Source organism: Osmerus eperlanus, chromosome 11 (genome assembly GCF_963692335.1).
Source record: "Osmerus eperlanus chromosome 11, fOsmEpe2.1, whole genome shotgun sequence".
In the NCBI taxonomy this organism is placed as follows: Eukaryota; Metazoa; Chordata; class Actinopteri; order Osmeriformes; family Osmeridae; genus Osmerus; species Osmerus eperlanus.
The window spans coordinates 1,755,009-1,772,024 of NC_085028.1; the positions used below are offsets into that span (position 1 = coordinate 1,755,009).

Sequence of the window (17,016 nt, forward strand, 5' to 3'; positions counted from 1 at the left end):
TTGTAACACATTCATGTTTATTAAGGAAAGGAGTGCATACAGCTGGTGTTAACCATTTTCTCCCTGTAATCTAAAAATGCAGTTTCCAACACAACCGCAAGCCTTGTCTCTATAGCAACCTGTGTGGCGCAGTCCCCTTAGTTCACCTGTTGAAGGCTTGGCTAAATCAACAACTCATATAAGGCAACATATTACTTCATCAGTATTTTTACCATGTACCCATAGCGTAAAAAAGAACACAGGAAATAAAATAATGATTCACTAAGATTCAGTGTGGTTGAGAAACATTATGTCATTATGTCACTTTTTTTGCAATAAATATCTACTCTCTATTTATAACACAACATCAAATATACAGGAAGAGAGTGGTGTGGTGAATGTTGCTTTGTGGACATAGTATGTGTTCTGTCTTTTTATCTAATATACAGTGTATAGTAGAAACATTGATTTACCTAAATATTTACACCTTTCTCTATCTCTCTCAAATATCTCAAAGTGCCTCAAAGCTTACCATATCAAAACACACCGGTTGTATGTAATATATTTCAATATATGTATATCCTGTATCATATAACATTTGCATTATATATATTCCCACAAGGAGTATAAAAACACAGGTGACAATGAATGAGGGGTGGATAAATTGTGTTATTGATGTTGTAATGCTGGGATTGCATTGGCTCTGAGTGTGTGAGCTCATAGCAGGATCGCAGCACACCCAATTCTGATTGGCAGTTGTTTGTTGTGGTTACATGGACTCAAAGTCGTGGTCGCTGGGGTCGATGACCTCAGGGGTCATGACTCTGCCCATGAAGAAGATGGACCCTAAAGGTATAAAAAAAAAGTGGACAGGAGGAATTATAAAGGTGGGTTAGGTTTGGGAAGATGACAGGTCTAAAAAGCAGACACACACATGCACACACACACCTGTCCTCCGGTTTCTGATGATGAAGAAGAATGGGTGATCAGCCATGACCTGAGGGTAAAGTACCAGAGTCCTGGTGAGGGCTATCATTCCTACAGGAAGGAAGGAACGAAGGAAGGAAGGAGAGAGAGTGTGAGAGAGTGAGAGAGAGAGAGAGTGAGAGAGAGACAGATAGAGAGAGAGAAAGAAAGAAGAGCAGGAAAGGGAGTTTTAGTGGGAAGCACAGTCAAATGAAACTCTGACTCAACAGATGGGATTTTATCTAGATCAGGGGTTTTCAAAGTGTAAGACAGTGAGCCTCCCTTGAGAGAACATCAAGTCACCGGGGCCTCCCCCATTTTTACGGGGTCATAGAATGATTTTTTGGGGGTATTTCACACTGTTCCTTAAGGTCTCCGAATGGGGTATGTAACATTGGTTGGGCTGAAAATGTCCCGGGTGCTGTTCTATGCGCCCTAATGCACCCTGTGAAATAGCCCTGGAATAAAACGAGAGGGTTTCTTCTTTCTATGGTATGCTCATGAATATATAGATGAGCTGCGCGCTGATTGGTTGGTTTACAACGAGTGAAGCTGCGGAGCAAAGCGCTACATGGCCAACAGTACTCACTGAAATATCGAAGGTGGAGACTTGAAATAAAAACGTACAAATAAACCTATTGTGTCTGCACAACACTGTTTTCAACAAATTGACGAGACATCATTTGAAATGATAACGTTAGTTGTTTCCACTTCTGTTGTCGAGCAAACGGGATCAACATAGGCAGATGCCTGCGGAATTTACAGGGTCTCATGCTATCATTAGCCAGAACCTTTTTGCAGTCCATACATTGTGACTTTTGAACATCGGCTGGCCCTATCCAAGAAAATCCCAACTTTAAATATTCCTCATCATATTTTCTGCGCTTTCTGCTGGGTTCAGACATTTTATATCGGCAAAGTTGCTGTCACTGCTAGCTACATTAAAATATGTATATATATTTGTGTATTCTATTCCATACATCTACCAAATTATTAGTTTCCAGAAAGCATATATATTTATTTTTTTAAATAATTGTTAAAATATATATTTGCCGCCTCCCCTGAAACGCTTTGGCGCGCCTCCCCTTAAACTCTCTGGCGCCCCCCAGGGGAGGCGCGCCTCACACTTTGAAAACCCCTGATCTAGATAATATGCTATTTAAGAAACTTTGAAAAAAAGATTACACGAGTAAGGGAAACATGAGCAAGGGACACAGAACACAGAATGAGAGAGGGACATAATATTCAGAGAGAAAGGAGAGAAGCTGAGAAAAAAACACAAGCTGTTAGGTTAGAAAAAAAGATGGAAATAGATACAGAGAGGTCCAAACGATAGTTGAGATAAGACAGACATGGACAGAAAGTCATTACTGATGTTACAGTAAATAAAGAGGCCAGTTAAAGAGGATGACATCATCATGGCGTCACAGTTACGTCACCTGATCCTGCGGCCCCCTCCGCCCCCTCCTCTGTCACCTCCAGGTACGCTTTCTGCACGGCCTTCCCAATGAACAGGTCCTTCCCATCTGAAGCACACCACACACAAACATATGCCCCCAATACACACATTGTTATTTTATTAATTAATTCCTGTTAACAAATGTATTAATAAACCAAAGTACAAAACAAGGTAGGCTCTGAGGTGGGAGAAGGGTTCTGTGTAAAAGCAAGGAAAAATCTGCAGATGACTCTATAAATTCATCTACAGACTTTATTGTTCTATAAAGATAAACAAATCTTATTCCTAGGTCAAGATTACCTCCATCTCTTCTTCATCTCCTCCCCTCCCCTACATTATGGACAACGAGAGATTCATCGTAGAGAGCAACACTAGTTGCAAAACAAATAGCCCACACAAATTTGGATCTCTTTGGATCAGAACTCGCCTTGAAATTTGCTTCTCTTCTGAAATTCTGTGAGGACAACTACCCTGGTCGCGTCGCAGCCGTAACGCGCCACAGACGAGTCCGGTGTGAATTTAGGTCGCGTCGAACTCGCGTCGCAGCAGTAGCCTAAAGGCCGATATATTCTTCTGCGTTTTTCGAAAAACGGACACATGGGAACGCCCTCGTCTCCGTGGAACGCCCTCTACGAACTCTCCGTCAGCCCTCGGAGAGCCCCGGAGAGCTCGACGTGCACCTCCTGAATTTTCTAACTATCCGTCGTAATTTCGGAGAGCGACGGAGAGCGACGGAGAGCTACGGAGACCCCCTTGGCTGTGATTGGTCAGTATTAAGAACCGCTTGCGTCAGGGGCGGGGTTGCCGTGATAAACAGGACGAACAGAATCCTTTGACCGCCATTGCTGTAAGTTTTTACAATTCATATTTCAGCTAAACAGTACATGTAAATCAGCATCTGAATTAAAATGTGACGAGAAATGGGCAGTGTGGTTGCTGAAAATGTGTTATTATTTTATTGATTCAGCACCCACAGCCTTCGGAGTACTATAAATTCTGAAAGATGATTTGTAAAAACTTACAGCAATGGCGGTCAAAGGATTCTGTTCATCTTGTTGGTCACGGCAACCCCGCCCCTGACGCAGGCGGTTCTTAATATGGACCAATCACAGCCAAGGGGTATCCGTAAAATGACGGACTAGCGGACGGATAGTCGGGAAAATCAGGAGGTGCACGCACGTAGAGCTCTCCGAGGGGCTCGGAGAGGGCGTTCCACATCGGAGAGGGCGTTCCCTGTGTCCGTGTCTGTGAAAACGGAGTAGTATAAATCGGCCTAAACGGTGTGTGTCCACTACAGCGGAGCGGGCGGCGCGGGGCGTCGTCTTCCAATTCATTTTCAATGAAATCGGGCGTTGACGCCCGCGTAGGGCAGTGGTTCTCAAAGTGGGGGTTTCATTGAAAATGAATTGGAAGACGACGCCCCGCGCCGCCCGCTCCGCTGTAGTGGACACACACCGTTAAGGCCGAGACAGCGAGATGATTTCCAGAAATCAAGGAACATTGTAAAACAATTAGAAATAGCATATTTTAGCAAAGATTTTAACAAGTAAAAAATTGTAGTTAAATGAATGCATGCAAATAAAAAATCCATCAGCCTTTTGATTTTCCATTCACTGTAAGTACGGCAAACCATCTGACATCCAAGCAGGAGGACGCATTAGTTGAACTGTCAAGCGACCGAACGTTAAAGACAGCGTTCTCAGCCAAGACACTGGCTGAGTTTTGGATTTCAGTGGAGAGGGAATACCTTGGCCGCGGGAACTAGGGGCAATGAGGGTGCTGCAGCACCCCTTGATAGCACGAGAATTTCAAATAATATGACTTGAAAATCCACCACCGCGGCACAGCCCCGCAGTAGCGGACTGGCCATCGGGAGCACCGGGAGAAGAATAACGATGGAAAACCAGGCTAAGAAATGTAAGGGTGGGGCTGAAAAATTAAGAGACAAAAATACATCACCTTCACTAGATATAGTTTTACCAATTGAAAAACAGCTGTTTATTTTACACTGAAGCTAAAAATATTTTGCGCTCAAATAAAGGCAAAAAAATTTGCCTTGCGCACTATGCGCGCTCGCATTTACTATCGAACTCCCGAACTAGCATCACATCAAGCATTGCATGCATTAACAGGTTAGCTGTGGTGGCGTATACGGGGGCCGGTTCTGGTGGGCTGGGCTGGATCAGATCCAGGGCCTAGTTTTACTCCCACGTATACGTAAACCACCTCCATGGATGCGGGGGTCGTGAGTCACTGGCACCATTATTTTAGGGGTCGTGGGCTGAAAAGTTTGAGAACCCCTGGCGTAGGGCATTGTGGGAAGGCGAGCGGAGCGTTGCAAGTTGGATTTTCTCAAATTCATGTAAATGAGGAGCGTGAAAACGCTAGCGTTGGCCAATCGGATAGGTTTCTTGTTTCTTGTAACGTAACAACTGTTGTTCATGGTAAAAATTTCTAGGTTTTACAATTTCAAGATGGAGGAGAAACTTATCGTATGTGTCTGCACACAGGGGCGTCTTAATAGCACTTGAGGCCCCTGGGCTACCGACTTTTTTTTTCATTTTTTGAGGCCCCCCACACGCTAATCGCACAATCGCACGAGTTGCTTGTATTGTTATTTACATTGCGTTGCACGGTTTAGGCTGAAATTCCGTTTTTGTGGCAAAAAGTGCCTTGTGTCAACGAAGGGAACTCAGTGCTAGCCTACGTCACAACGTCAGCACACGTTAGCAACGACGCATGGATACAACGTGCTTGAAATTACGTGCGTACAACTTACAGCAAGTATCGTATCGTGCCGTGCCGTGGTGTACTAGCAGCATTATACATTTAAGCAATTCAAGACTTGCATGTACAGTAAGTAATGTCACAATAAATTATGTATTTAAACTCAAGCTTGTGTTGTGCGTCGCTGTATTCAATGCCACAGCCTAAACTTTATGTCAAAAGAAACGTTTTTAATTTCTGGCGCATTCAAACAATCCCCTCAGTGAAGTTTGGCTAGCAACAGCAGCTAGGCTAGCTTGCTCGTAGCACAATTGAACTTCTCCACGCAGGGCTCTAGACTGAGACCAAAAAGTCGCGTTTGAGGGCATATTTTCAGTTAGCAGATGGTACCGTTTGAATCGCGATTCCATCTGAAAAATACTGCCGGTGACAACGTTGTTAGAATAGCTTGTCTCAAAGGGGGTTCAGCTTGTTTCATATTAAATGGACCCATCTGCAACCGACGCAAGCAAGCACACCCTACAAATTGTACCCTCTCTAGTTTTTGTTACATTTTGTTACATTTTGTTTAGATAAGGGGGAGGGGAGGCCCCTCCCTGCACATACACCACCAGATGCCACTGTAGAGCAGAGTAATGACACCGCGAATACGGACGTTTATCGTCATTATTATTTTGTATTATTATTAAGAGGCCCTGATTGGTCGATGCCTCGGGCTTAAGCCCAGGTAAGCCCGTGCATTAAGGCGCCACTGTCTGCACACCCAGTTCTGTTCAGAACAAAGTTACGTAATGTGACAAGCCTGAATTTAAAGATTACATTAAAATAATAATGCATGGTGCAGGGTTTCTGATGTTGTCAGTGTCCCTGGTGTGTTTTTATACTTTAAATTCAGTCTTGTCACATAACGTGACTGTTCTGTGCCACTGCTAGAGCTAGCTCGCTAGCCCAGACGACAAACGACTGGTTGAGTGACCGGTGGCGTAACATGTATTCTATTGTAATCTTGCACTAGTAAAATATTGTCTTTTTACTAGTGCTGCGATTAATCGCAATTAATCACACATTTTTATCTATTCTAAATATCTATTCTCAATGTATTTTTTTCTAATTTTAATGCTCTTATCAACATGGAAAAGTAGATCAGATTGCTTAGTGCAAATGTTTTTTTTAAATTGAAAACAACATTGCAATCGTCTGGCTTTGACGAGGGGGTGGAGAATTCACATCAGCTGTGTGCTTGGCCATCAAGTGGTATTTCAGACTGGACGTGCTGCGATGATAGCTAAGTTCACAATGACAAAACACACAGATCACTTTGGTCTTGTCAATGGAACCATTTGGCAACTTTTTAAGAGTAAACTTTCCATTCAGAATCTTATTGGCATCCATTTTGTTACAAGAAACAGGAAACCAATCCGATTAGCCAACGCTTGCGTTTAACACTTCTCATTTACATAAAGTTGAGAAAATCCAACTTGCAACGCTCCGCTCCACTCGCCTTCCCACAATGCCCTACGTGAGCGTCAACGCCCAGTTTCATTGAAAATGAATTGGAAGTCAACACCCCGCGCCGCCTGCTCCGCTGTAGTGGACACGCACCGTAACGGTATGTGTCCACCACAGCGTTTTTTAACGCTCTGCACCGCTTATGGGGGGTAACAAGTGCCCTGGCATGCCCGAAAAGCATTCAATGTAGACAAGCTTTGCCCACAATGTCCGTGTCGTCTCTGCCTTTTTATCATTGGTTCCCAATGGGGGTGATGGCAGCGATGTGGTGACGTAGCGACGTAGTACGTGTGGGGACTTTGATAGCGGCGACGTAACCTTTGTAAACATTGCATTAGCACGTGTGACGCATAACCCTTCTGCAAAGCTATGGGGGGTAACAAGTGCCCTCGCACGCCCGAACAGCATACAATGTAGACAAGCTTTGCCCACAATGTCCGTGTAGTCTCAGCCTTTTTATCATTAGTTCCCAATGGGGGTGATGATGGCGGCGACGTAGCGACGTAGTACGTGTTGGAACTTTGATAGCAGCTACGTAGCGGCGACGGTACACAAAAGAGGGTGTACTGTGTACCGTGTTTAATGGGTCTTGGTCATGAAAATTATTGGTTAGTTGCAACTTTTAATTTACAATATAACACATGTTAAGAAACTTGACTTTAATCGAAGGATCGTCTCACTTTTCAATTTGAAGCAGTAAATCCAACGCTATGGGTAGCCTAATCTCTTGAATGGTCTCACTAGATGATAATACCAGCATGGCATAATGGTGAGCTAGCTGCCTTATCTACCTAGCTATCCACATAATGGCAGACGTATGGCATAGCAGTGGCAGTGATTGCAGACGTAGCGACGTAGCGGTGGCAGTGATTGTTTGCTTTCTTAGGCGTAGCGACGGTTGCTAGCTTTGTTAACATTACCTGGCACCAGTGTTGGGGGTAACATAAGTAATAATATTATGTTACATAATATTATTATTAAAGTGAGTAACGAAGTACACATTTGACATTGAGTAATATTATTACAGTTACTTATTTAAGTAACTTGCGTTAATTTTCCAAGTTACTGCATGAATTCAACAAAAGACTAAAATAGCCTTAGAAATACAGATTGTTGCCAAAACGACAAATTCTGGGCGCAGTGTTTGCCTTTGATTCAGGCTGCAGACAAACACAACATTGACATTTACATTAACTCATTTAGCAGACACTCTTATCCAGAGCGACTTATAGTAAATTCAGGGACATTCTCGCCGAGGCAAGTAGGAAGAAGTGCCTTGCCCAAGGACACAACGTCATTTTGCACGGCCGGGAATCGACAGGAAGCAGAACGTGTATGCTAATGTTTTCAGGATGGAAATATTCACAATATTTCGCTTTCATTGAAGAGGAACAAAATACAATCTACTGACAAAAACAGCACTTTCAACTTAAAAACACCTTGAAAGTGTCCAGAGAAAGGTAGCTGGATGCTAGCGAAAAATCCACTTTAAACCCGTTTCCACAACTCGCTACTATTAAAAGTAATAGTAAAAGTAATATAATAAGTACAAATATTACTTTGTACAGTAAGTAATAATGTAACTTAATCACACTATTCTTACTGAACAATAATAAGTAACTAATATATTACTTTTCTGAGTAACTTCCCCCAACACTGCCTGGCACTAATCAACCCCCATACAAAGCTAACAATCACTGCCACTGCTAAGTAGCTACATCTGCAAAGCTAACAATCACTGCCACCGCTACGTTGCTACGTCTGCAAAGCTAACAATCACTGCCACCGCTTAGCCATGACTACAACAGTGACCTTAGAGAACTACAACTCTGTATTAACTTGTCTAACACGCCCCCGAACATGGTGTACTGTGGGAAGGCAAGCGGTGCAAACGCTGTAGTGGACACGTACCGTTAGTGTTAGACAAGTTAATACAGAGTTGTAGTTCTCTAAGGTCACTGTTGTAGTCATGGCCAAGCGTGCAGACGTGGGTTCATGTACTCACAATATCGATCAAAATATCACTTTTAGCTAGTGGACACACCCCGTAGACGCGTCCGGTATGAATAGGGCTGAAGTGTAGGTTTCTTGGTGTGTGCATCTGAGAGCGTGACTGCAGGTGTCAGTCAGGGTGTGTGTGTGTGTGTCATCGGAGGGCTCGTATCTGCTATCTCACCTGTCATAGCGGAGAGATCAGCATCCTTAGTGAAGATGTTCTTGATGCCCAGCTCCTGCAGGCTCTCTCTCAGGTCCACCTTTTGCTCCACCTTGAACCTTGGAGACACACACACACACTCAGATACACACACACACCTGTGTCTGCCTGTTTAGATGTGCATTTATTTGAAAGTATTCCTGCATGTAAGGTATGAATGTACGCATTGTGCATGTGTGTGTGTATGTTTGCATCTGTTTTTACATGCAATGTGCATAGGGGTGTGTGTTTGCATTGTGTATGTCTGAGTGTAAGTGTCTGCATGCATATGCATTGTACATTGTGTGAGTATGTGTCAATGTGTATAAGCACTGTGCATGTGTGTCTGTCAGTGAGTGTGAGCCTGACCTGGGCAGGTAGACCTCCACCTTCTGCCTCTTGACGTTGTTGGCCCACTCCTCCAGCAGGGGGGCCTTGATGATGGGCTCCAGGGCAGCCAGAGGCACCTCCTGTCTGGGCAGCACCAGCAGCATGCTCATGTCCTCCCCCTCATAAGGCATCTCCAGAACCTGGTACACGCCGCCAGCCTCCGACGAGCCGTCGCTGAACTCACCTGACACAAACACACACACACACACTACATTAATTAGTAAGAGTTAAGTGCACAGAAAAACACAGATGCCTTAAAACAACTTAGAGATGAGAACAAGGCGTTTTAAAACCAGGTCTGTTTTCATATTGCAGGGTTTGCTGAGGAAAAAAGGTTTTCTGTGTGTGTGTGTGTGAGGATGTGTGTAGGTTTGCTCGCTCAGCGTTTTGAGAACAGCTCTGTGTGTAGGGCTCTGTAGCTCCACAGCATGAGGATAGAATGCCCAGATTTAGAAGACCTAATTTAATAAGAGAATTCCACACTCAAGTCTCTACAGTCTACACCATCTTACTTAGGGAACCTTAACATAATCTGCAAATCACAAATGACCCCCCTCCATACACACACACACACACACAGTGTGTGTTTGTGGGTGACATCTCTCTAATAATGCCAGGAATCTCTGTGTGTGTGTGTATCTGTGTGAATGGAATTTTAGGGCAGCGAGTTTCCCACGATTATCTCAAGAACCGGGCACTCTGCAAAGTTCATATTTTGCAGGTGTCATTTTTATAATCCAACGGAGTGCAGTGCCACGATTGACGTTTGGATAAGCATTTTTTTATTTTCAAAAAATGATTTTCGTGCAGTTTTTTTTTCAACTCTTGGCCATGTTGAGTTGACTGAACTGCATTAAGATAGCTCTCGCGAGCTGAAAACAGGCATTATTTATGCCAGTGCGATACAGAAAATCCAAGACTATTTTACTGATGAAATACTGGCTAGATAAAAAAAAATATATTTCAAGTGGATGGTTTATTTCAGTAGATACAGCTCGAAGGTTATTAGCTACAATTAGTTTGCAGTGCTGACTGCTAGCATTGCATAAAAAACATTGAATCAGCTGCTTTCAAAGGGTTTCCTTTATGGATGAAATGCTGGTTAGCTAACAGAACGACAATATAAAGTGCATACTTTCAGTATAGATCAGTGAATTGTGTTACATACATTAATGTGTTGACTGATCAAACCTACCTGCAAATTGCAAATGTGCACAAAACTCTCAATACCAAATCAACTACGACATTATAATCAACGCGCATCATGGACATGATCACTATTCCTACCACTTTAGCCTCATTGGTCGGTTTCTTAAGGCATGGATATAGCGACAGGAACAATGTTCGTACAAATTTAGTCTTCTAGGTCAGTTGTCGTCGTGTCTTATTTATGAGAATGCGATATAGAAAAAAAGACTATTTTTAGTGCAAGTAATCTGTATTTGGCACTGTGCACTAGTACTTATCATACATAACTTAATCATACATAACTTAATCATACATAACAGCTCCAATCAAATGTGATTCATCAATACTAAATGCACAGCACTGTGGACTAGTTTAACACCACTGATAGAATCAAAAGAATAGATTAGGAGAGAACTATGTGAATATGAGGAGGGAAGATTTAGTCACAAACACACATCACAAACACACACACACACACACACACACACACAGACCACTTGCACAGACACACACAGACACCCAAATGTCATATTAAACAGACCGAAGGTTTCACACAACAAATAGCCTTCCCTAATCCTAATCGCATAATCTCTCATACACCCCCACCCCCCCCCCCCCCCTGACACACACAAACATGCACACACACCCTACCGTAGTAGAAGTCTCCCTGCTGGTACATCATGAGAGTCTGGACCTCGCTGCCATCATCTTTGCTGAAGGAGAAGGTTCTGGTGTTTTCCGGTCTGAACTGGTTCTTCCAGCTCCCCCGAAAGTACACAGCGTTGACCAGGGTCAGGCGGGTTACACTGCTGAAGTCATCCGCTGAGAGGAGATCTCGGATCTTACCTGAGGACCAGCAAGACATGGGGATTCAACACACACTCTCACACACATGTTCATGCATACACACATAAACACACACCTGTGCATGCACACTAACTCACTCTCTGTGTGATTTTCTACCCAGGTGTTTATCTGCTCGGCGACGGCTGCTGATTCGCTGAAGTCCACTGTCTCCACCTCGGCCCGGAAATACTTCCTCATGAGACGCAGGAAGTCAGGGTTGAAGGTCACGCCCTCCTGCAGGAAGAGGCTGTTGGCCAATCGGATCACGTAGTTGCTGTCGTCGTTAGACAGAGCACCCGTCAGGTTCTGGAGCAGGGAAAACTCCTCATCTGAATGGGGGGAGAGAGAGAGAGAGAGAGATAGGGAGAGACAGAGAGAGAAAAAGAGAAAGAGAGGGAGGGCAGAGGAGTGACTATACTGTTCGCAGTCAGACAGTGGTCATATCTGACATTTTTTAGCCTGTCTCTGTGTGAATGTATAGTTTATATGGATATTTGTGTGCGGTGCTTCTGCTTTTCAGTGTGCATGTTTGTGTGTGTGTCCAGGCAGCCTCACCAGTAGGTAGGTGACTGAAGCCCACGGCCTGGCGTATCTCCCTGAGAGAGGACCCCCGGGCTCCCAGCTCCACCATGCCCAGGGCCACGGCCACGCTCAGGGGTGAGAAGATGATGTTGTCCTCCCCGCTCGCTGCCTGCAGCTGGTGGTACAACCTGACTGAGAACTCTGCCGTGGCATCCTCCGGAATGTCCCCTGCCCGGCAAACGGTGCCCGGCAATAGGAGGAGGAGGGGCAGGAAGATCAACATGGCAGTAAAAATGGAAGCTGGGGGTAGGGAGGGAGGGAGAGAACATCTGTCAGGCTGTCCCACCGTTAATGCATGTTGTTGTTCGAATTACATTGAATTGAGAGAACGAAAAACGGTATACTGTACAGTAATGGTACTGTACAGTATATCTTGTACAGTACAGTTATACCGACAAAGAGGATAATCCAGCAAGTTTTCCAGTGAAAGAAGAGGAACATTGAAAGGAGGAGAAGAGAAGGATTGCAGGTTTGACCAAGGAGAGGAAGATAGGTAGTTAGTCTGGGGGCTGTGACTACAGCTGTGTGCCCATTAGTGGGAGGAATTGGTGCAGTTAAACTAAATGAAACTAAATGAAACCATTTAATTCTTCCACAATTCCCATCGTTCTCATCTTTGGCTAAAATCATCTCTTCATCACTGACTCCCTTCATCTCTCCCCTTCTTCACCACTCACTCCCCCCTTTCTTCCATCCCAACCCATATCTGATGCACAGGCTATCTCTCCCTCTCTTCAAATCTCCCATCTTTCCCTCTAAAGAGCTTGTACAGTACTATCTACTGTATACACATACCCACACACTCAATATGCAGTTCCATCCCTGTGCCTTGGCTGTTGCCAGGCAACATTGTTTTCTGCACAAACAAAGAAAAAGAGGAGCATGTGCCCCTGCATTCTGAGTGATCGAGAAAGAGAAAGCGAGAGACAGAGAGAAAAGGGATGGAGAGAGAGAGAGAAAGAAGGGATTTCCCTGCCCCTGTTTTGTGCAGCTAAAGCAATGAATAGGCTCAGATCTCTACATGTTGTTGTTGATGTCCCACATGGGGCTAGAATCTCCTGCCAGTGCTGGTGACTGTGTGTGTGCAGGGGCGGACTTAGCTATGGGCAACATGGGCAGCTGCCCAGGGCGGCATCTTGCCGCCCTGGGCAGGTTCAAATTTGTGAGCTAGGCAGACTACTGCCCGGGTTGGGAAGGTCTCCCATTCAGAAGCACGAGATGGGGAGGGGGTCGGGGGAAAGTTGAACTCGGGTCTCCCCACTGGAAGAACGAGGTGAGCAGTTTAGAAAAAAAGAAGAGGAGAAAAACACATAAGATAAAATATGTAGCTGTCATCTCTTCATGAGTATTATATGCATGTAATAAAAAAGGCCATCGAAGACCATGACCCTGCTTGAGCTGCTGATATTCATACACGAAAGGAGCTCTCAGAACTTTATCTAAATTTGTGGACTGCTCTTAGTATGTCTAACTCTTCCAGTGACAGTTTCTGAAGCAGAGAAGAGCTTCTCAAAGCTAAAGCACATCAAGACCTACCTGAGGTCACCATGTCACAGGAACGCCTTAGTGGCCTTGCTTTCATCAGTATTAATCATGCACTTGCTGAGCAGATTTCATGTTCCGATATAATAGAAGACTTTGCATCCAGGAAGGCAAGAAAGGTCAGGGTTTAGATGGCAGGTGTGGAATTTTGTTTGTGTGTTTTTAGTTTCAATTGTAACAATCAGGTTCTCTTCTTTATAAGTGTGTTAATCTACTCTATTAGTCTTTGTGTGATAAAGGATTTGTGCAATTTAGTTTTTATTCATTTATTTATATATTTTCGTTCTATATGCTATAGTTTGTACCAATTTGTCTTTGATATTTCTTTTTTATATTTATGAGTCTTTATGAGTTTTTGTATATATGTATATAGTTTTAAATGTTACAATTATTGATTTGTTTTGTTCGAAAACATATGAATAAAAGAGAAGGAAAACTGACCCAACTAACTTTCTTTTCATAACATTTTTCAACTGGATGTAATGTTATAAAATATAAATAAATATCTGTTATTGTCAAACAAGTTCTAAGACCACATGCAGTTTAACTAAACCCACTATAGCCGGGACTCAAACTGAAAAACATCTTACAACATAATAATAACCAGAGATGGGCAAAGATCAACATTTATTTTTAAATAAGATATCAAATACCTTGATTTTAAGTGTATAAAAATGAACTACAAAATACAGCAGCCACGCCATGTATCAAAATAAACTACCGTATTTTTGTATTTTAAAACTACAAAAATATTTTTACAAATCAGATTGCAAACCTTCCATCTATTGGCCTATTTGATCCATCCCTTCACCAGTACACTGATTCAGTTGATTAAGTAGACAATGTTTGATAGCAACAGCTTTTCTCTGCTTAACTAGTAAAGCAATAAATCTGACATATGCAACCAGCAGATCAAATATTCACATATCCCTGTGATCACCCAGATGAAGGTTAGTTTAAAGTTACCAACAGTTTGATGTTTAACTAAAAGTTTGCTAATGACTGATAATTGTATCCTAATTTAGTTACCTGGTGTTTGGTAAAGAAGGGCCTACTTTGCATCAGTGACAAACAAGTAATTCATAAGAAGACAATTTATGGCACCGTTATTCATAGCAACTCCAGGGTTTCCCGCAACACTTTTCAGTTAAGGCGGCCGCCTAAGCAACACAAGCCTGCCGCCTTAACTACGTCGTCAAAAAAAAGTAACACAAAAAAAGTACAAACAAAAAAAAAAATCCAAACCGTGACCATAATCACGATTCTACTAAACAGCTACTTCAGTTAGGGTATTTCAGTACTTCAGTTAGGGTACAATCATTTAGCAATTTGGAAGTCAAAAACAAACATTTTAGCACTTTGTCAACAATTATTAAATGATCAATATCTTTAGATTTTTTATGTGGCCAGAAATGTAGAAAGTAGCAACAGAACTTGTCAAGGAGTATTAACCCAACTCCAACCACTGATCAACAAGTCTGGGCAAATTACTGAGTAGGCACCAATCAGATGCATTATCTATACTATAAAGCAAGGAATTTCTGTCTGTCTGTGCAAGTCTCTAGTGTTTTTTTGGGGGAAACGATTAGCTCACGAACCGGGATGCAAAGTTGTAATTTTGCAGGTGTCCATCTCAGATGGACCATCCAAAAGATGTAGTGCTGAGTTTAGGTCCACTGTGTACTACATTGTAACAAATGTCTAGATGTTTGTGGGGTTAAGACTATTTAACAGAGAACCAATATAATACATTTCGATCAACAGGAAACAAGTAATTGATAATGTAGGAAACAGCAGACAATTGTAGGCTACATAATCATTTTCATGAATGTACCAGAGCATTGGCAATTTGGTCAAAAGAATGAAAAATAATGTTTTTATGATGTGCATAAGTGTGTTTGTGAGTGTGCGCACGCGCGCGTGTGTGTATGCATGTGTGGTCATTGCAGTGACAGTATACCTTGGGCAACAGTGACAGCATCACTTAACACCACTCAGATACTGCAGCTCTGCACTAGCAAGGACAATCCCCTCCCTTCCTCTCCTTCCACCTGGGTGTTTTCTCATGGCCAGGTGTGTGTGTGTGTGTGTGGGGGGGGGGGGGGGGGAGATGCAGTGGGGGGTTACATGTAACAGTGACACCAGTGTGACCTTTTGAGAGTTGCTGTGTTGTGGGAGGAACACTCTGCCTCGTCCCCCAGTTCCTGTTTTCCCAGAGTACACGTAGGACTTCAGACCACTTAGCGATCGTGCCCAGGTGAAAACCTACACCCATTTACACCCCCGCTGGGTGTTCAAAATGAAAAAAGAAACTCCATACCGCCAACAGCCTACCTGGTTTAAAGTCATTACCTTTTTATGCATGACAACTTTGAATCAATGCAATTAAACCCGATGGCCTTTAAAACCAATGCTTCTAAACCGCCCCTTTAATCCGACAGCGCTGGTGAAATACACTAGTTGACATTTAGACAATTAAAACGTGACGCCATTCTAAGTCCGACACAGAGTTAAGTCCTCAATGCCATTTAAACCCAACACCTTATTATGCATACTTAGGAGGTCAATACATTTAGACATTCTAACAAGTTTGTGGTTAGTGTGTCTGCGTTAACTCACACTCGCATGCACACACACATGTACACACACTCACACATGGTCCATATGCACTCTTGTGAACTTTGAGAGGGTGTACCTCTGTACACCCTCTCAAAGTTCACAGGTCTGTGAACACACACAGATAGATGTTCCCATCCCCGGTTCCATGGCAATAGACCCAGTGGTTCTTCACCACATACTCCCAGTACCCTCATATTTCCTCTCCTACTGAGACACACACAAGCACATGCATGCACACACATACGCTTCCCTCAACTCTTATCGCCTGCTCCAGTTCTGTCACCTCCCTAACGCAGTCCTATCGCCCAGTTCAAACAGCACACACACATAAACACACGCCCAAGTCTGCCGACTCAGTCATTTTTACAAGAACACAGCAAAGCGCCCACTTTTTCTCTCTCTCATCTCTCTTCCTACAACTACTCCATTAGGGCTGCAGAGGAATACAGACTCCAGTTTTTACACACATCATTTTCAGGAAGAACTCTTCAGAAATCCCAGCCGAGGCTCATCACCTTCCATCTGGTAAAAGCTGGTCTCATCTACAGCAGCAGCACAGAGCAGCATGAGTGTGTGCCACTAGGCCAAGACAAACATCACAGTTTCTTCTTGTTTTCTGACTGTGTCTTTCTCATCTGCTGTCATTGTACCTACTTGACAATCATTTACCATGAACCACTCCCTGCACATACATATAAACATGAAACACACAGGCGCATACCCGTGTTGCCCCCACACACATGCTAAAATCTCGGATTCAGAAACCATTTAGAACCATTTTTGTCAGACTCCTCCAGGGGGCGGGTCAACGTGTCCAACTTCATCATTCTGAGTGTGTCTGTGTGTCCTACCACAAACCTTTGTTCCGCCCGCAGTGGAGCTTTGAATTTGAATGTGTAGTTTACCATGTGTGTGTGTGTGAGAGAGAGCGAGAAAGAGAGAGACAGAGGGGACCCCCTTCAATATGGCTTAATTTATATGCTGAAGTAGACCACACATAATCATTCTCTCTCAT

General features: G+C 43.4%; 1 protein-coding gene across 1 annotated transcript in view; it reads right to left on the reverse strand.

The window, feature by feature from the left end:
- serpini1 (serpin peptidase inhibitor, clade I (neuroserpin), member 1) overlaps positions 1-17,016 on the reverse strand; it is a 21,376-nt gene continuing 4,360 nt past the window's right edge. The window contains exons 2-9 of the mRNA XM_062472527.1: positions 11,814-12,080; positions 11,357-11,587; positions 11,064-11,258; positions 9,204-9,408; positions 8,817-8,914; positions 2,385-2,471; positions 928-1,017; positions 1-825 (exon numbers count right to left, since the gene is read on the reverse strand). Of these exons, the coding sequence (XP_062328511.1) occupies positions 749-825; positions 928-1,017; positions 2,385-2,471; positions 8,817-8,914; positions 9,204-9,408; positions 11,064-11,258; positions 11,357-11,587; positions 11,814-12,063 (1,233 nt within the window). The 5' untranslated portion in view covers positions 12,064-12,080 and the 3' untranslated portion in view covers positions 1-748. The remainder of the gene's footprint in view (positions 826-927; positions 1,018-2,384; positions 2,472-8,816; positions 8,915-9,203; positions 9,409-11,063; positions 11,259-11,356; positions 11,588-11,813; positions 12,081-17,016) is intronic.